The sequence below is a fragment of the Scatophagus argus genome, chromosome 3 (assembly GCF_020382885.2).
Source record: "Scatophagus argus isolate fScaArg1 chromosome 3, fScaArg1.pri, whole genome shotgun sequence".
In the NCBI taxonomy this organism is placed as follows: Eukaryota; Metazoa; Chordata; class Actinopteri; family Scatophagidae; genus Scatophagus; species Scatophagus argus.
In genome coordinates, this window is record NC_058495.1 from 21,075,996 (window position 1) to 21,096,158 (window position 20,163).

Consider the following 20,163-nt stretch of genomic DNA (forward strand, 5'->3'; position numbering starts at 1 on the left):
TTCTTACTGTCCCTCTCTGCCTTTTTTTTCCACCCCTCCCCTCTCCACTGGCTCTTTTTTTTTTGTTTTCGGTGTGTATTGTGCTGAGCTGACTGGCTCACTCTGCGATTGTAGTTAAGCTCAGTGGTTTTTTGCGTTAGTAGCGCTCAAAGCGTATGGCTCTCTTTGGACCACGCTGACTCCATGCCTGGTGTCTCACCGAGTGTGTCCACCTGTCTCCTTATTCAGGAAACACACATGCACGCTGTTTCTCCTGCTGCTTCATTGCCCACCAAAGAGATGACATCATTGCTAACTCGCACACACATATACAGATGGAGACATGTAGGGGACGCAAACATTAACACTCTCCATATGGACAAGTGGGCATTTTTGAACCTCTCAGTCTGTCAAACAGTGTGAGTTGTTTACTGCTCGTCGAGTTGATTAGTACCCAGGCATGACCACGGCCTCTAGTGTATCATCATATCCTGCTGCCATTTTCCCTGTAAATAGCACTTAAATATTTATTTTGTTTCTTCTCATTCAGCTCTGACTGGGTGGAGATCGTGGAGCCACGCTCCCGTGAGCATATGTATGTGAACTTGACCACTGGCGAGTGCGGCTGGGATCCCCCTCCAGGCGTTCCTGTCCGTCAGGCAGACGGAAACCAGTGGTGGGAGCTGTTTGACCACCAGAGTGGCCGCTTCTACTACTACAACTCTACTGGGCGCCGCACAGTCTGGCATCGACCCCAGGGAGCCGATATCGTCCCGCTCTCCCAGCTCCAGGCCATGAGGCGATGCACTGAGGCCAAACGGGCAGGAGGGGGCATAGAGCGGCAGCACCATGGGACCACGGGGAGTATCAGCAGCGCAGGGAGCCAAGGGCGCTGCACTCCTCTGCCCGAGCACGACGGAGACAGCCCCGTTCCCAGAGCTCTGGAGACCAGTGAAGAGGCTGCAAACCCCGAGCTGGACCCAGCAGTGGACAGCAGATTGCAGGGAGACGGAAGCAGCACAGAGCACAGTGTAGATGGCAGTAAAGACCCCCAGAGGTAAGTCTGAGCATACCTTCAGTAGCCTTTATAGTAAGTCTGGAAAAGGATTTGTTCTTAATCATTAGTGGATCATATTACCAGGAGAAAAGTGGGGAAATGTGATAGCCATCGCAGCATGTGGCATAGTGAGTCATAATGACTTTCAAATGCCTCTGCTATGAGAACTTGCAGGATTATTTTGACTTTTGACCACTCAGACCAAACTCAAGCTGCTATTTTGTTTTCATTCTCACTTATGTGAACATTCCATATGTCCCATGTTTCCATACCATCGCCTGTGAACCGTGCTCAGCCATTTCAGCAAATCGCTACCAAATGGCAGAACGGTCAGTTACATTGCAGAGCGTGATATTTCCCCTCCCCTCCCCTCCATGCGAGGGTTTCTTGTGCCGAACGGAACCTGCACAGTAAGTCATTCAGAGACCCCATCATGTGCTCGGCGTTGTGGTCTCATGCGAACCACTATCCCTTTCCTCCAAGTCAGATTCCAGACATGCCACTTCAGTTTCCCCTGGCACGGGGCCACTGAGGCCGTCTTCGTGTCCTTCTGCGTGTTCCCCACCAACACCCTGCACCACTGTGCTCCAGTGCTCATTTCATTTTCCTAAAACAAATCTGGGCCCCAGGCCATCAAAGACTGTACTGCCTCTTATGGATGAGAGCTTCAATGTGTATGCATGAGAGGCATGTGAGAGAGTGTTGTCTGTGGTTAATAACAAGCAGAACCATGACATTCCAGCTGCCTATAAACAAGACGAACCCTGATGTTTTTCAGAGGCTCTGCTGTGGCGACTTTGGCTCTCCGGTTCCTCCTGACTCTTCTTGTTCCTCACCTTTTCCATTAGGAGGTCTCTCCTCTGACCCTCTGATCCTCTGGGATTACGTAAAAGTGGAGGGGGAACTAATTGGCTGTTGAATGACACCACTGGAGGCCTCTTTGCTTTGACTCTGGTGTGTGTGGGGAGTGTCAGAACTCACCGCAGGATCCCAGTTTGCCCCAGTGGTCCAACCTTTCCCAGAATCTTTTTGGTCTCTGCTTAAAACAATGGCCAGCTGTGCTACTCAGAGAGGCTAAGGAGTCTTTAGCCCACAGAGGCTTGATACCCTACTTAGCCACATGGCTCTTCACATGCTCACCAGCCTCCATCCCTTTGCAGGTCATTAGAAAGCGCCACAAAATGCACAGAGATGGTGGAATGTGACAGCTCAAAATGGATGAAAACAAAGCCGGAGACATGCTTGTCTTCTGTTAGCGGCCTGCCTTATTGATAGTGACATGGATCAGTGGTCCCAGTGGTTTAAGATTAGCTTATTGTTCTTTCTGGAGTATTAGGGGCTTTTATGTCAGTAGTCCTGTTCCTTTTTTGGATCATTCTGCTTTCGGTCATAACTTATTTAGTTCCACACAGTGTTTAAACTTCCTCAATGTTTGGTTTGAACCTCTCAGCTATTTTAAGTATGTCTTTTTTTTCTTCTCTTTTTCTTCCCTTTTTCACTGTGAAATTACAGCAAAGATGAAATGTTATTAAAATATTCTTTAAAAAAACGATGCTGTTCTTTTGTGGAGAAGGGACAGTCCCAGTTCTTCCAACACCAGTTTCCTTTTGTTATGGCCCATTAATAAAAATGTTCATAATAGATACTAAAGTTTCCAGAGTTCCCACCCCACAGCCTGTGTGTTATTCTAAGCACTGGTTGGTTGAATGTGGCTTCCTTTCTCTGTCTGTCTCTCCCTGTCTTTGTGAAACTCATACATGTCCATGTATTTGTTCATGCTTATAGAAAGAGTAAGCACATGAAGGCACTTCTGTGACGACTTGAGTGCCAAATCTGTTACTCATTGGCCAAGCTTTATCACATGTCCTGGGAATTTTAGGGTTCTTTGAGTCTGTGGAGCTCATCAGGGAAGTACTGTGTTCCCCGGGGGTAAACATGTCAGTCACATGTGGTTATGGTCACAGGAAACTTCAGCGAAGTGATCTCTTTCAGTGACGGAAGACCCAGATTTGTTACATATCAACAAGTTTATACCACCTGTGTTGAATTTCACCCACATTTCAATGCGTGAGTGTGTCTGTGTTGCTGTTGTCTCAGCCAGATAACATCTGTGTGGGATTTCACCGTCAAATTTTGTGCCTGTCTGCATTGTGTGTGCAGACACTGAGATTTGGAGTTACAGCTGAGGTTGAGTGGACACTGAGGACACAGGACAGCATGGTATAAAACAACCCAGAAGTGACCCAAGATGGTTCACATCAGGGTCACAGCACTCTTTTGTCTTATGGGCTGGTCTGGGGGATTTAACGGACCACTAAAAGGAACAAAGGCTCTCACTTAAACCCAATTGCCCCCCCAGTCGACTGAGAGCTTTCTCTAAGCAGGAAGTCTAGGTACGCTGAATGGAGAAGATCACCACATGGCTTGTATGTGCCCTCTCATTTAGCCTTGTAATGATATAGTGGTGCACCAGCATTCAATCCAAGGCAGTCACGTTGACACTTAAAACCCGCCTTTCCTGATTGTTCTTTGGATTTGGATTCCTTTAAAAAGATTCAGCTCCGACAGAGTTGGGTGTATCAATACATAAGTGAACCCTCAAGTCTGTCTGGATTGTTTCAATGTTTATTTGTATGTGCTGATACTGGTGGTTAATCAGCAAAACAAACAACAACAAAATAGCTTTATGTGAGTGTGCAGCAAGTTTAGTTCAAGGAGTGTTTGGTTTGATTTTAGTGTAATGTATTTTAGGGAAACTAAAGCACAGATATTGTGTGTCCTTCAAGGTGACACAATCAACTGAAAGTAATTTCTGTTTCAGTTTCTCTTTTGTGGGGAATTCTTTTAAAAAATACCATGTGCATAGAAAGCAAAAGTACGTTAAAACAAAAAACCAAACTTCCCTTCATGTGTCTGTGATTGGCTGTGATTCACGTAGTAGAAATCACCGGTGGATTTATTTAGGAAACGAGTAGGCGTCTTATGGGTTAGATAAAGTTTCTAATGAGTCACACACTGTCTGCATATTAACTACAAGATCACAACCTCGTCATTCTTTTCATCTCCTGCCACTCTTGAGGATGCAGCCACAGCATTTTTACACACACTGGAAAGACATGTTTTTATCTCTACACTCCTGGTGTGGTAAGCTCATTTTTCAGCTCCTTCCAGATGGTGTTTTAAGTCTGCCTATAATAATAAAGTAGGTTTTCTTTGTATTTCCTTCTTTTTTTTTCCCCCTTTCGAAAACATTGCGCTGTGAACTTGTTATGTGCCAACGTGCTTTGGTGTGGTTCACTGTGAGAGTATCCTTGTTTTGTTTTTATCTCTGCGCTGTTTCTCCACACTTTCCACATTTCGCTCTGTCTCTCTCATAAATGTAAAGTTTACAGTGCTCTCTCGAAAACTAGATTACAGAGCTACAGTGTGATGTGTCTCACTGAAGCAGTGCATCCAAACCTCTTGCATTTTGTTTTTGATATAATCAAAGCACTCTTTACACAGTTGACTTCTCCCTGTCGTGCTGTTGGTTGGTGAAATATCAGCAGTTTTCATGAAGAACCAATAACACAACATGTGAACTGGCCTCAGGCGTGACGCTCTGACTGCCTCAGCTGACTTGCAGCATTCAGAGATGGTATTTTTCAAGGTGCTAACAGGGTCCCACTCGGATGTGTTTCTAATTATTTATCACCATATTGTTGATTCTCTGCGTTTTTGATCTTTGAGCCTCGAGACTGACTAGGTGTTTTGTGTTTGTGTAAAGTGGATCCAGTTACAGATGAGTGCCATAACAGCATGTGCCCTCACAAAAAGAGTCGCAGATACACTTTCAAAATCCAGAGGCGGGTCTCTCTGGAATCCAGTTGGGTTTGGCCTCTTCCTGTCTCTTCAAAATGTTCTAGTGGCTGTCCTCGGGGCCCAGCCCAGGACTCCTCAAAGGGTCGGGTTGAGGGAGCCACAGACATGCACAACTGGTAGACATCCTGGCGTGGAGAGAAGGGAGGTGCGTCACTTCAGCTGTTGCAGGACAGCTGGCTCCCTGAAGGTGTCTGACAGGAACCAAAGGGGCTGAAATGTTATTTTGTGCTTAGGGTTGATATTTTTATGACAGATTGCTTCAAAAGGGAGAAGACAAATCAGCTTTGAACACTGGCGAGGTGGATATGATGTTGTCCTAAGCGAATCCGCATTGTCTTGTCAGTTTCCTTCCTCAGCGCTGATCGCTGTGGTCTTATTGGCTTGTACACTGAGGTGTTTGTGCGACAGAAGCTTGGCCTGTGTGACCTCATTTCCTCTTCCTGTCCAGCCTCCATTAATAATAAGCCCTGTTTTTCAGACCCCACTACTCCCAGGAGATATATTTAAGAACTTCCAAATCCATATCCTTGTCCGCCAAAATGACTCAGCTGATGGCTTTTCCAACAACGGTTATTCCAGACAGGAAAGAAATGAGAGACAGAACATCTGCTGACAGCAGAATCCCCATAGTATATTTAGCTGGTTATCGAGACTGCCTGACCACAGCTATATTCACAGCAGCGACAGAGGTATCTGGGACTGTGTTTGTAGGTGTGTGACATCAGAGCTGCTGAGATTAATTGAAATTCGTTGACCAGTAATTTGATTTGTTGCCCCAGAGGCCAATCAGGTTAACCTGTTGGTTTTGAAAAGGGCCTCTAACTTCATTTCAGCTTACATTTCTCAGTCTCCCTAAATGTCTCACATGCTAGCTCCACGCTCTGAATGAAGGGGTTTGTGAGCGGGTCTGTGTGTGCACATGTGCGGTTATGTGTCTAATCATATGTGCTTAAGAAATGGCTGAAATGGAGATTATCTCTCTGCAAACAGCAAGAGATTTAGCAAAAATTTTTACACTCCCAGTGGTAATTATCATGTCTTTTTTAACTTCTGTGATAAATTGCTCTGCTTAATCCCTGCCTTCAGCTAACATTCAGCAAACACCTGACAGACGGGCTACTAGCAGGCAACACACCCTTTCTAAACAACTTTCATTATGTGTGGAATAAAGTCCAGGCCTGTTCAGTGTGTTACGTAACAGTCTGACTGAGTTTGGGGGGTGATGATGGCTCTTTCAGGTTCAGCCTCTCCTCTATCCTCCCGCCCCCTCCAACATCACCCTGCCCCGTTCCCCTTGCTCTCCATTGCTGTAGTTAAGAGAGGCGTCTCCGTGGCGATGGCACAGCCATGCATTGTGTGAGGCTCCCCACACTGCCACAGAGGCCCCTGTTTGAGCCCTGAGGAATCACAGCCTTCCCGCTCATTCCTTTGCTGCACTCTCCCACGACTAATCCCCACCTCTTCTCATTTACACATGCTCACACCCTCCTCTCTTGTCTCTCTAACTCTGTTCTCCTACACCTCCCTTTGCCCCCCACCTCCAACTAGTCCTCTTCCCACTGTAGACCTGTTTGTATTTTCTCACCATTGTACTGTCTTTGTCTCTTTTTTGGTTCAGGGTTTGTAATCATGCTGTATTTGGTTGCCCTGGGGTTCGTGTTGCTCTAGCTGTGTAATGGGATTAGAGGCTTTGGATAGATATCGAAGCCTTACTGTTGGATTTGGCCACCGGCCCCCATGTGCTCGTGATAATAATCACCCCGAACTCCCTGCCGACATCCAACATAAGGTGCCGGAGCTAGAGGGGGTGAACATGCTAGACCTTTGCTGAGCCTGACTGTGACAATGGTAGGCGGTCAACAGAGATGACGCCTGACGAAATCATTCTCTCCCAACATTGTGTGTGTATCAGGGCGGTGTTTCTCTCGGGCCAATGAATGTGTTCAGTTTCAGTCCCCGATAAATAGGCTATTCAATGTTGCTGGTGAATATGTATAATATAGTGTTTGTATGGACACTAAGAATAGTATAGAAGAATTTCTGCTCTCTGTGTTAAGATAAAGCCTATACAGGCCCATTTGGGTCTAAGGATATAGAATTTATTTCCCCTTATGTTTGCAAAGCTGTGTATAAACTCCTTATTATTAAGATTTAACTCATACTTCCGCCCAGGGTGCAGTGTGAACATTGTACTAGGCATTTCCTGTTTGTGTTGTATATGGGGAAGGCCTTACTCCAACCCCCGAGAGGACCTCCTCAGACAGGAAGTACTGGTCACTTCTATCTCGGGGTCAGTCCTCATAAAATACGTCATCCACCCACAAAGAATATAGAAGATAGATTCATGGGTTTTTACAGCCGACCACCACATGAACTCCCAGAGATTTGTTTTATGTGTGTTTGATTTGTTTGTGAATAATGGATGGGGAATTTGATCACTGTGGTTGTATGTGTGAGGTCCGCTGTACTCTTTTGCCTTCCAGTCAGAAGAAAAGCCTTGATGTTACATGTGCGAGCCGTTCCTGCCTTTGCAAACTGGTGCTAAGCGGTCAGCAGCTGAGCTGGGAACGACTTTGTAGCATTTGTATCACCTCCTCCAGCTTGACAGGACCAGAGTGAGAAAACATACACTGTTTCAAAGAGTACAAACAGTGGCTTCTCATGTTTTACAGCTGTCACCTATGAACCTCACCTCCCCACCCTGTATAACCACACACACTCACACTTGCTTGTCACTAAATAGCGAGTAGTTCGAGGTGAATCCCATCCATCAGAGCTTCTTGTCTTCACACGTGTCCGTGTGTGTTTGTGTGTTATTTAGGCTATAAACTTTCTTGATTGGTCTCACTAAGGTGGAGGCTTTGGAACCTTGCCAACATCAGTGGTTGTTGCAGGCTGTCCTGGAGCTGTGCCAGGTGGTTTATACCCAGCTGTCCATAGACCCTGTTGTCTGCTTGATGGCAAATCTGTGGGGCCGTTTGAAGATGAGAGCCTGTTTACATTCAAACCGCTGAGGTAGTGTGACTCACGCTACAAACAGGGAGGGGGGCAGGGTCCTGAGAAAATGCCTAGCTGTAGCTAGTAGGACTAAAGGAAGTTTGCCGTTGGCTTGAGGACCTCAGGGGAATTGTTTCAGCATTGTTCCAGAGAGATGTGGGGAGGAGAGGGGGGGTCACTCCGCCTCTTTCTCTCCTCCCTTTGCATCCTCTTACTGCTGTTACAGCCCAACTCTCAACTGAGTGCTCTTGGAAAAAAGGAATCCTTTGAACACTTGCTCTGGCTCTGCACTGATCTGTGTTTATGTTTGGATTTACGAGGACAGAAGGTGATCAGCTTTGATCTAATTAATTACCACACTGAATGTGGTGGGAGGGAAGGTAAGTCTGCTTCGTCAGCCTTCAAACTTATTTACCTGTTTGACCGTTGATTAAGGGAGAATGTCTACTGAGCTTGTGTATTCTGTACTGCGTCACACGTGTCTTACTCAGGCCTGCCGCCAACTGTGTCAGTGTGTGCATGTGCAATAACGCCTACTTTAGACACACTCATTGGTTCAAAAGGGCAAGTTTCTGATCAGTTGAGGAATGAAAAGTCCTGCTTACTGGGGAAGATTATGAGGCGACAGCAGCAGACCAGAGCAGCGTGACCAGATTGATAGCAGATTGTTTTACGTTGCTGGGATTAACAGTGGGCTGTTGGGTTTGAAGTTAGCCCAGCCGTTCAACCAAAAGGAGAAGAATTAACCTTTGCACTAAGGGAAAGATCTTCTCAGCTGTGAACTACTGCAATCTTGACTTCTCTCAGATCAACCTCTTTTCATGTGGCCTGCTGGTTTACTGGCCACATGTTCATTTAGTAATTCAGAGGCAAACTTGTATACCATGTGATAGTCATGTGTAGAGGAAACCAACATTAGCTGCTTTTCAGATCTACAACTTCCATTAATTATTATTTAAAACATTACCCTCTCCAGACCTCTGAGTCCCACATGTTAGGAGCAGCTGTGCATGGGTTTCAGTGAGATGTGTTGTGTTAAGTCACTCAGTATTTTTAAGCACATCACACACTAGAGTTATTGTCTCATTGGTTTGACAAGGCTATTTTGACTGCCAAAATGACTAAAAATGGAGTAAAATCCTTGGAGTTCACCAAAATGTTAAGAGAAGAATTTGTCGATTGCTGCTGATTTTCCCAACCATCTGTTCTTTGGAAGATGAAATATAGCGTATGGTTTCCTGCCTGTGTATGACTGCATATAACAGCAGTAGAGTTATTGTACTCTCATCTCTCATCTCATCTCATCTAATGTGTTTGGACTTTATATATACTTTATTGCTTTGATCAATGACAGATCTCATTCTGCTTTCTCTCTGTCAGGGATGCTTCTCAAAGATGGCAGCCTGCTCCTGGATCCAAGGCAGCCATGTTGGTGAAGGTGAACAGCATGAGCCGTAGCCAGCCCAGCCCAGCCTTGCAGCAGCACCTCCAGCACAGTGCACACAAAGCCAGCACCTTCACCCTGCACCCCACTAGCAACAAAGCCCAAGGAGGACATTTAAGTTCTACCCAGGCGTATAAAACTGCCCCTTCTGGTAAAATGGCGACTGACACACGTCAAGCCCATCACTTGAGAAAAGCCAGCAATGGCAGCTTCTGTTTGGTGACACCAGACAGTAGCCACCCCAGTCCTCTCCTTCACAGGTCACAGACCAGCACACCACGCCCCATTTCTCCCCAGTATGGTTGTACTGCCCCAATCTATGACGAGCCAGTTTCAGACTGTCCCATATATGATGAGCCCCCGATAGACATGGAGGTAGAGGGGGCGCACTTGTGCAATGGACAACAGCTGTCTCGCCTGACACCTACCCATAGCCTTCAAAAGCCCAGACATCTCCAGCACCCTGGCCCGTCTCATCCAGGGTCCAGACACAGGAGGAATCCTTCTTCCTCTGACTACAGCCCAGCTGGTCTGGAGTGCATCAAGCACATGGTCAATGTGGACCCCAAACAGGGGCAACTGTCCAGCTCTCCTGTACCGACACGTACCCCCTCCCCTACCTCCAGACAGGATCCTGTCTTGACCCAGCCTCAGACACATCTGCAGCCCCAGGTCCACTCTTTACCACAGACTCGGGGTCAGTTGAGGGACAGGGAGCCAGGGACCCCAGGCCCAAGTACACTGGACAAGAAGCAAAGCTGGCGGGTCCTTGAGGCCACTGTCCAGCGTGCCATGGAGGCACGACATAGCAGGCAGAGCAGCCAGGCCTCACAGGACTTCCCCTCGTCAACACCCCAGGCCACAGCAAACTATCAAGACTCTGGTTACTCCACTGGGCCCTCGCCAAGCCTGAAAAGAAAGAGCAGGAGGAGGGTGGGAGCCGGTGGCGCTGCAGGAGGCAGGCCAGGGTCGGTAGGCAGCAGTGGGGAGCTGTCTGCCCTCAATGAGAGGCTGATGGCTGAGATGAGGGAGGTGGTGAGCCGTTCAAACACTATGAGGGAGGTGAGAGCTGGGCTGGACCCGGAGATGGGGGAGAGGGTAGTCATAGCTCGGACGCGCTCCCCTGCAGACTCACTCAGGTGGTATGGAGGAGGGGGGCAAGCAGGCAGGTGCGCATCACGAGAGGACCTCACCCCCCGGTCATTGAGTAGGGCAGGCAACCAGGGCAACCCTGCACTCACCTCTCTGGAGATACCAGGGAGGCAGAAAAGGACCTATGAGAAGGTGGACACCTTGGAGATGAGTGTGAACAGCCAGGCCAGCCTATCTTCACCAGAAACACCAGGACCGCCCTCCCAGGTAACCCCACTCCCTGTTATGTTTGTGTGTTGCTCTGTATGTGTGTGTGCGTGTGTGTGTGAGACAAATAGTGAGAATAATAACAAAATAAAGATGGTTAGTCCAATATTACCGTACGCTACTTTCCTGTCTGATTAAGAGCTCAACTCTGTCTGTGTTATTGTGTGGTCTGTTTACCTCAGCAGGTTTGCTTGGATTCAGCTTTGTTTGGTCTGGAAATGCACTGATTAGTGATGTCTCTCCAGATGTCACTGCCAGATAGAGAAGAATTTTGTCTCACTGTGTCAGATGAGACCGAGTCATAACTGAATAAAGCATCTGTTTATTATGGGAATTTTTAGCTGCTGCTTTTGTATTTTCTCTTGTGTCTGGTCTTCTGAAGGCTGTAAGAATGGATAGATTGTTAGACTGAGCAGAAATATTCCTCTTGACTATTGGGGCTGATCAGGTTTTTAAAACCCCTAGACAATACAACAGATTTGGTTTTGTTTTGACGTTGTAGAGCACTAAAATATAAAGAGAGATATGTTGAGGAACCATGGTGATGGCTTATCTTGACGTCAAGAGTCCTTTCAAAAATTGCACATGATCGAAGTTCAAAGAGCGATTTGAATTCTGAAAACGGTTATATAAGTAGCAGCATGTGGAGCGCGTTCCAAGATCTGCTACTTCTGCTCTCCAAATCCCCTCTTGCAACAGAATCACACCCCATACCTCCATACATTATAGTGTTGTTTTCAGAAGTGGTCCCACAGCACCTCTGCAACTAATAATGAATGTCTGATTCAACAAGGAGCTCTGCGATGAAAACAGTAAGACGAATCTGTCTCTTTGAAAAGAACACAGAGCATTTTGTGAGTGATTCCTCTTACATTCCTGTCTTTAGTGCTGAAATGTCCCCAGGACATTAAGCAGTGGGCAGGCTGGACAGCGCTGACTATAATGGCCACAATCCCAGCATTCCCTGTCATCATCTTACCACCGTCCATCTGCCCTGCACTGCAGGTACTGTGTACTTGTGTGCCAACTCTGTGCTTGGATATCTGGGCCCATGCCAGGCCTGAGAGATTCAGGACATGGCTTCCCTCGGTCAGGAAGGAGAGCCGCTGTGGCCCATATGGCCGAATCTTGGCAGGGAGATGAGGAGGAGGAGGGGGCAGGCGGGTACCAAGGGTTATTGGTACCACTGTAGCTTTACTTTAGCATGTTAGAAAACAGCCAAAGAGCACTAAGCAGGCCCCCAAAGTCTGTCCTGGAATGTTCTACAGACCTGCTGTTACATCACTCACACACACTCCCATATTATGGCTTGTGTGAGCAGATCTGCATTTTCCATATTTGAACATTTTCTTCTTGCACAAAGACCCTTGAACTAGAACAAATGAGGCACTGAGACTCCACCATTCCCACAAAGACCAGGAAAAATATATGTTTTTATGCATTGAGGGCATTCTCCTCTGTCTCCTCTGTTGTCCATCGTGTGACCAAATTATCACGTTTGTGCAAGCTATCGGTAAAACAGTGTAATTTACTGAAAGTAGAACCTCTATAGCATATGCTTCAATCCCTAGTTAACCATGTTTGGTTGCATTTGATTTTTTTCAAGTTGACCTCTGTCAACCATTTAAAACAAAAAAAACCTACAGACTTTCTGCCAAAGCCAAACCTCAGATCTGCTCCATTTGAGTGAGAAACCAAAATCTGAAGTCCAGCTTGTCTGGCACTCATCAACTCCGTATTGCATCAGGGCCTCATTGAAAATACATGTCAGTATGTTTTATGTTCCATTAGTAAATTTGAGCTTTGATTCTGGCTCAGGTTTTGTGTTGTTCCTGGCTGCTTGAGCATATCTGGGTTACTGGCTTTTTCTATTAAGGGAGATGAGGTGCTCCTTTATAGTCATAAACTCCACCGCAGGGATCACAAGGGAGGTTTTGTGTAGCGCGTTATAGCTTTGATTTTGCAATGTAAGTGAGCCTGGTCTAGAGGTAAGAACTGTTATGACACTGTCTGGTGACCTGCTCCTGAGACCCGAGTTCATGAGGATTTCGGGAGATTCCTTTCCTGGGGCCACTGCAGAGCAGAGCGCGCGTGGTGGGCGAAAGGTAGCCCAGCTGCTAGTGTGACACAGTGAGGACTCTGCAGCTGCACACGCACACAGCTTGTGACTCTGCTGCACTCTTGCCTCACCCCCTCTGTCTCATCGTCCTCTGACCTCCATCCTCCTCCACCTCTTCTCTATCTCACGTCCACCTTTTGTCCTCCTGCAGGTGGGCACCCTAGAGCTGCAGGCTCAGTTGGAGAACAGGAAGAAAGGCATGGTGGATGGGCGGACAGCTTCACTGGGCCCTCACCACCCTCCCAACCATGACAACAGAGAGGGAGGTGATAGTGCAGTAGAACGAGCACGAGGATCCTCCTATCAGCTCTCCTATGCCACGCTGCGGCAGCCGCCACCTCCTGCCATGGGCATGGAGGACTGGGCCAGCAAGCACCTCAACATGCACACACAAGGCCTGTTCCGCCGTCGCGTCTCCATTGCAAACATGCTGTCGTGGAACCGCGGATCCATCAAAAAGCCCATGCTTGTCACCAGCAACCGTGCAGTCAGGAAGGAGGCCTGTGAGATGTTCAAGCTGGTGCAGGCCTACATGGGAGACAGACCTTCACGTCTGGACCGTCGTCACTGTGCCCTGCTCATCGTCACCAAGTGCTGGGACATGCCGGGGCTGCGGGACGAGCTGTATGTGCAGCTGGTGAGGCAGACCACGGGCAATTCCAGCCCCAGAAGCTTGGCGGCAGGCTGGGAGTTGATGGCTGTCAGCTTGGCATTCTTTGCTCCTTCACCCAAATTCCGCTGCTACCTGGAGGGCTACATCCAGAGACACACGGAGCCCACCAGCGACAAGAAATGTGAGTCTCAGACTGAGCAACAGGGTGGGTCACCTTTCTTTCTTTTGTAGCTCCCTGTATTGTCTGATCGTCCGAGTTGTTCATGCACGCCACAGGGGTGTCTTTAAAAATTAAATTAACATTTTTTTCTTCTGTTTTCTATTTTCGTGTGCAGTGTTAATTGAATTGAGTCAGTATGATCATGATAGAAACCAGAGTGTTGTTTTCGAGCCCAATAACCCGTTTGTCCGCCTTGTGTTTACCTAACTTAGCAACATAAAATTGACCTTTGATATTTTCTGTTTCATAGTGACTCAGTTCATATTAGAACAACAAGAACTCAAGCTGAAGAAGAATTCAAAGTCCAGAAAGAAGCGGAAACAGAATACAGATGAAGAAGAAGGTAAGTCCACGATTCATTTACTTCCTCTTCAGTCTAAAATGTAGCGTTAAGAACATTGGATCTTCAGTAATTCCCATTTGTACAAGATTATCTGTTTGACAGAGCACAAAATACAGTAAGTAGGAAAGAGATTCCCAAAGATGTTTTTCTACCTTCTTCAACAGCTGAGTCTGAGCAATGCAAGCCATTACAAATCAAACATATTGCTCCCTGTAGAGCGACCACTCTGGTTGGGATGGAAAATTCAGTGCTGTGCAGTTTGACAGATGTGTACATGCTGATGTACTTGGACACACAATGAATGGGTTTCACAGAGAGTTGAGCTGGAAAAAATAAGTAGGATGAGAATTTCAGAGGGTTCTGTACGCACACAATGGACCGTGCTGTGAATCGTATTAGCGGTCTCTCTTGCCACTTGCATGTCAGACTGCCATTGAAGGAGATACCTACTCATCGGCACGTGCCCTCATTAGAGCAAGCCGCAGTGCCGACTCTCATGATGATGTCACCAGAGAGGAACCCAAGCATCTTGCTGCAGACACCACAGCAGTGGCCTCACACATTGTAGTTCAGTGACTCAGACTCATGCTTCATGCTGGAAACACTCCAGCTGACCAAGAGGTCAAAGAGAAAACCTGCTGATCTATTCTGACTAACTGTAAAGGCCTTTTTAGAGGAAAAAAAAAGCACAAAAACAGTATAATGAGAGCTGCTGTTTGTTTGATGGATGGAGGAGCTGGAACAAGTACATTGCGTCTGACCAGAGCAATGAGCAGCTGTGAGCAGCACGAGTAGGAGTCACATCTGGGAACTAGAGGTCTCTTGTCGGGCCAGGCTTGGCTTGGTCTCGGCTTGGAACTGTTCTTTTTGGGCTCAGGGCCTGGGGATGCGTTGGTTTTAGCCAGCACTTGTATTAACGATGGTTTGTCTCACAGACAATCACCAAGACGAGACTTAAGTTGTCTCCCCAACATCCTCTCATAACTCTGTGCTGTTGTAGTCGAGTTTGGTTTCAAGCCACAAGTAGACAGGTGTCAGACCGTTCTCAGCCTCGTACAGTACATTCAAGCCCCTAATGAGCTTGTGTTTCTCTTGGGCTTTGGTTGCCTGGTGTAGTTGTTGTTTTCATGTCATCAAACCTGATGTAAATATAGACCACCAGTAGTGTTTGAACCCCTTCTCACTGGTGCACAGGGGCTCTGCACTCTTGCTTTTCCCTGAGTAGATGTACAGCCCCTGTGTTGGGAGCCTTGGGAAAAATAGCCCGTTTTGCAAAGATCAAGAGCAAATTATTGGTATGATCTCTCTAATTAGGCATAATTATAGTGAAACTCGGTCAGATTAGCATCACTAGTGAGCATGTATGGGAGTCAACAGTTCGCCATAAATCTGGGGGCTTGGAGTGTAGGCATCATGCTGCAAAGTGTTTGTTGCTTTTAAAAATCCCATCAGGTGGTTTATCCACCTGGCTAAGGTTCAGATAGCAGATATAGTGGAGATTCTGGGAATGTGAATAGACCCCGCGAGAGTTCAGTATTTGCTGTGAACCCTTGTTACCACAGCAGTGAAAGAGGGGGATGATTTATTTTCATGAGTGCACACCATGATCCAACAATCAAGGTCTTCTGTTGGTTTTTTGGTTTGAGAAGTAGAGGTGCACAGAGTCTCAAACTTTATAGGCACAGATCAGCTTCTTCTGTAGCTTGTGTCTCTTCCAGTATGTCCCAACTCAGAAAACAACATTGTTCCCTTAATGTAGTTCAGTGCCAAAATAGATCAGGACCTTACAATAGCTACTTAGGACATACAGCAGACAGCCAGACCCTGTGTTTCTCGTTTTTCTTCGGAGCCCTTTTTTGTCTGCGTATGCTGATGAATCACCTGAGCATCAGATGAGTAGGACGGATCCTGTCTCTAAAGCATTTGTTCAACAGCAGTAAATCTTCTCTCAGCCTGACAGTTTTGCTGGGCCTGCTCTAATCCCCATATGCCAGAATCACACCATCAACATGTCTCTCCTGTTACCTCCGCCTGCTTCTCATATACTCTTTGACATCTGTGGGAATAAAAGCAAAGTTTGGCCTGTTTGTGGGAAAGAATTTAAATGTGTGTTCAGTAATGCCTGGTGCTTAAGGGTTTTGCTTTTAGGTTCTTTGAGGTCAGAACAAGGGTGTGCATGTTGTCTTTTTTTTTCCCCTGTTTGTCAGTGCTGAATTTGCCTTTTCTCTCAACTTACAGGTCTGCCTATCAGCACATATGCAAAGTTCTGCCATCGGAAACTGCAGAAGGTGGCGATCACCGGAGGCAAAAAGGTAAGATAGACGAACATGTATATGTTATCAGATATATGTTACTTTCACACAAAAGTAGGATGAAACAGGTGTCAGAGTTGTGATTCGTCACAGCAAGACACATGATTACAGCATGCTGACACAGTCACAAGTAGAGACGTAAACACAGACCTAGTCATAGCAGCACAGCTGTACACACATTTGTAATTGGTATCATAGTCCCTGGCATACTAAGGTAGTAAATCTGCCTTCCCTCGCCTCTCACCCCTTCAGGGTCTACGTAAGCCCACCTTGGAGGAGATCGACCACAGTAGGCGGGCCATCATCACTCCCTCCCTGTTTGGCAGCTCTTTGGAGGAGGTGATGGAGAGACAGAGCGAGCTCTTCCCTGACAGGAAACTTCCCTGGGTGCAGGTTCAGCTTTCCCAGTACGTTCTGGCTCTGGGCGGAGCTCAGACAGAGGGCATCTTCAGGTAAGATAGACCAGGCTCAGTAGATTTCATGCCCTGACTTGAGCAGTGTGAGAGAGGTGGAGGCTAGGAAATTAGAAGGGGATCCTATCCACTGAATGTGTTTGTGTGTGCTTTATTGTATGTATAGTGTGTATAAACAAATGTGTGTGGTCTCATGTATCCCCATGTTTCATAGTAGGCTCACCCTGTGTACAGTACACACAACAGAACAAACACAGCCATGCTTTGCTCCTGAGACCAGCACTGTTTAATTTGATACTTCATAATATGTGTTTACCTTACTGCTTCAGCTTACAAGCACGTGGGAGCTTCACAACTGTGTGTTTATGTAGGGTTTTCTCCAGCAAATTTAATTCTGTAACATCTTGACTTGCTTAGATAAGTGTACCCTTTCTTCAAATGTATTGTACTATACACGGATCTCGCTGTGGAGCTTCGCTACTGCAAGGGGACTTTTCTGAACAGTGTGGTGCTTGGTTATGTTATGTTTATTCTTTTTTTTTCCCAAAGTACTGCAAACAAAAAACACAGTACTTTCAGCCACCAGGCCACATTTGAAACCAGTTGGGTGTGCATGAGTAATGGGTTGCCACAGGGCATGGAGCCTGTAATGACAGAGGTAGAGGTCCCTCTTGTGGCAGTTGAGTGTAACTGAAGAGTTGTGTTTTATTTTCAGAGTGCCAGGAGACATAGATGAGGTGAACGCACTGAAGCTCCAAGTAGACCAATGGAGGATCCCAGAGAATCTCTCTGACCCCAATGTGCCAGGTGAGGAAGGACCTGTTTGGTCAAAAGCCACTGGTTTGTTGACTGTGAAGATGAATAGTAAGAGTATGTTTGACTTCCTCAGCCTCTCTGATGAAGCTGTGGTATCGGGAGCTGGAGGAACCTCTCATCCCAATGGATTTCTACAAGCAGTGTGTCAGTAACTGTGACGATCCAGTGGCAGCCATCGCTGTGGTTCAGTCTCTGCCTGAGCTCAACAGGCTGGTGCTCTGCTACTTCATCCACTTCCTGCAGGTAACCAACATGTTGACAAAGATTTAGAAACCCTTCAAACACAGCCATTTACCCCAACCAGGCTCCTTATTTCGCTAACACCATTATGACAATATCTGCACAAGTAATACTTTCAAAATTGTATTACGGCAACAAAAATAGTAAAAATAAGCCTCACAATTGTTAAAAAATAAATATAAACTGAAAGCGACAAACTGTACCTTTGTGATCAAAACCATTTAAATTTGAATATTGATATATTTGAGCAATTGGTTAACCAGGAACTAATACATTACCTGCTACAGGTTGAAGGTTAGCCTGTTCACTCTCTCCTTACATCATGATTATCTCGGTATCTAGGTATTCGCTCAGCCATCCAACGTGGCCATAACCAAGATGGATGTGAACAACCTGGCCATGGTGATGGCCCCAAACTGCCTTCGATGCCAATCCGATGATCCGCGAATCATCTTTGAGAACACTCGCAAGGAGATGTCCTTCCTGAGAATGCTCATTGTTCACCTGGACACCAGTTTCATCGAAGGGGTGGTGTAGACACTGTAAACCACAGAGCCCACCTCGGGCTCCCTGTCAGCCCTCCAGCATCTCCCGTTACACATTTACAGTAATGCATAAACACTGTTTCTGTTCAGACCACACTGGAAACTCTTGGTGAGATATTGCACCTCTTGCAACACAAGGAATGTGAAAACAGCTTGGACTTTGTTCTCACTTGCTTTCTTACTGAAGTTGTATTCACACACGTACGTACCCAGACGAGCATGTGTGAACGCAAATGCCTGAATCAGGTGAGCCAGATATGACCCTGACTTTACCCTGCCAGCTCCCTAGTACAAAGTCTGTGTAATGTCCAGTTGAGGGTGAAGACGGGAATGTTGATGATGTTGATGCTGTTGCACGGAGCGTAGCTGCTTGCCTGTATATTGCTTTCCATTCTTTCCTTGATAACACAGATGTCCAAATGCAATGTAGTACTGATATCAATACAAAATCGGTCAACATTAGGGATGAGTCTTCCTCCTGTACACTCTACCCAGGTGTTACCTTTGGCTTAAACCAAACCGAGTACTTCCATTAAGTGAGAACATGTCTGACATGGACAGTCACTTGTTGTGTGCTACATGTGCTAAAGAGGAACCTGATGTCGTCTGGATTTCATGTGTGAAAATGACAATACACACCACTTTAAGTTTCACTGTGTTTTTTTTTTTATTTTATTTTGATACTAAAATCAACCGTGACCGCTTTAAAGTGGCACACTTCAATAACTGTATTTTCTAACCGACACATGTGAAAAACAGATTTACTCTTTCATTTCTAACTGACAGAATAGTGCTACACTTTGATTGGACAACTGAACTGTGTAAAGTGAGAGTCTTACAGTATTTACTTCAGAGGGATTCACTTGCACGTCAAAAGTTGTTTTTTTTTCTCTCTTTACTCTGGTTTCGTTCAAGTGTGTGCGAGTGTGATTGTTAGAGTGTGAACAAAAAGACACAGCCTTCTTTTATGATGTACAGAAAAAGTGAAAATATGAAAAGTTTAGAAAAAATACTGTAATGGTGTCTTATTAATAAGCTTGCCTGTGCTGTTTTGAGTAGCTGTACTGATAACCGGTCTGCTCGTATTTTATTTCACACGACGCAAGAAGCGGCGCCACCACAAAAATTTAGAGTACAGAACCGTAATTTCGAAGCACATATTGAAAGCAGTTCTTTTTTTAATGTATGGTGGCAATTTTCTAAGAAAATAAACTTGGAAGTGCTTCATTTTCACGACTCTGAACACTCAAGTGAAGCCATACAAGAGTGTCGTAATTGCAGTTTATGTCATAGTGATGTGTGAGGTTGGGTATTCAGCTGAAAATTCGCTTCCTCTGTTATCTACAAATCTTACAATTGTGCTGGTTGTTTGTGGTCTGTATGTTGTTTTTTTTTTTTTTGGCTCAGGTTTTATGATAAAACGGGTGTTAGTTGTGATAACTGTACATGGCCTCCCTCACAGACTGAAAATTTGTTCAAACTACCACAATTCCCTGTACTGAGAATGGACTATTGTTCAACTGTCAAGCACTATGAGAATGTCGATTAAGCTTTTTGTGCCCCCTCCGAGGCTTTGCTGATGTACATAAATTCTGCTTGTAAATAATAATAACTCTCCTTAAGTGTATCCTAATGATCCAGGTTAAGGGTGAAGTCAAATGTTGCTGTAAAGAGCAATAAAAAGTGTTTTTGTAATTAACTGTTAATTACTCTGCTGTAACCGCTTGCCTTTTGAACATAGGACTGATTCAAACCACTTTCCATGTGTGTATATGTGTGTTTGCATACTTATAAAATGGAATGGCTGTCCATAAATAAAAGTTTGTTCAATTGTTGATCAGATGC

At 45.9% G+C, this 20,163-nt stretch overlaps 1 protein-coding gene across 3 annotated transcripts in view; it reads left to right on the top strand.

Annotated features, from left to right (window-relative positions):
- The window catches only part of arhgap46a (Rho GTPase activating protein 46a), a 30,688-nt gene extending 10,535 nt beyond the window's left edge, over nt 1-20,153 (top strand). Inside the window, exons 2-10 of one of the 3 annotated variants that reach the window (XM_046384644.1) lie at nt 530-1,036; nt 9,275-10,697; nt 12,968-13,634; nt 13,900-13,992; nt 16,231-16,304; nt 16,557-16,756; nt 17,433-17,524; nt 17,607-17,776; nt 18,116-20,153. In XM_046384644.1, the coding sequence (XP_046240600.1) occupies nt 530-1,036; nt 9,275-10,697; nt 12,968-13,634; nt 13,900-13,992; nt 16,231-16,304; nt 16,557-16,756; nt 17,433-17,524; nt 17,607-17,776; nt 18,116-18,310 (3,421 nt within the window). In that variant the 3' untranslated portion in view covers nt 18,311-20,153. The remainder of the gene's footprint in view (nt 1-529; nt 1,037-9,274; nt 10,698-12,967; nt 13,635-13,899; nt 13,993-16,230; nt 16,305-16,556; nt 16,757-17,432; nt 17,525-17,606; nt 17,777-18,115) is intronic. The other 2 variants (XM_046384645.1, XM_046384646.1) reach the window with 2 other exon arrangements.
- The last annotated feature ends 10 nt before the right edge of the window (nt 20,154-20,163 follow it).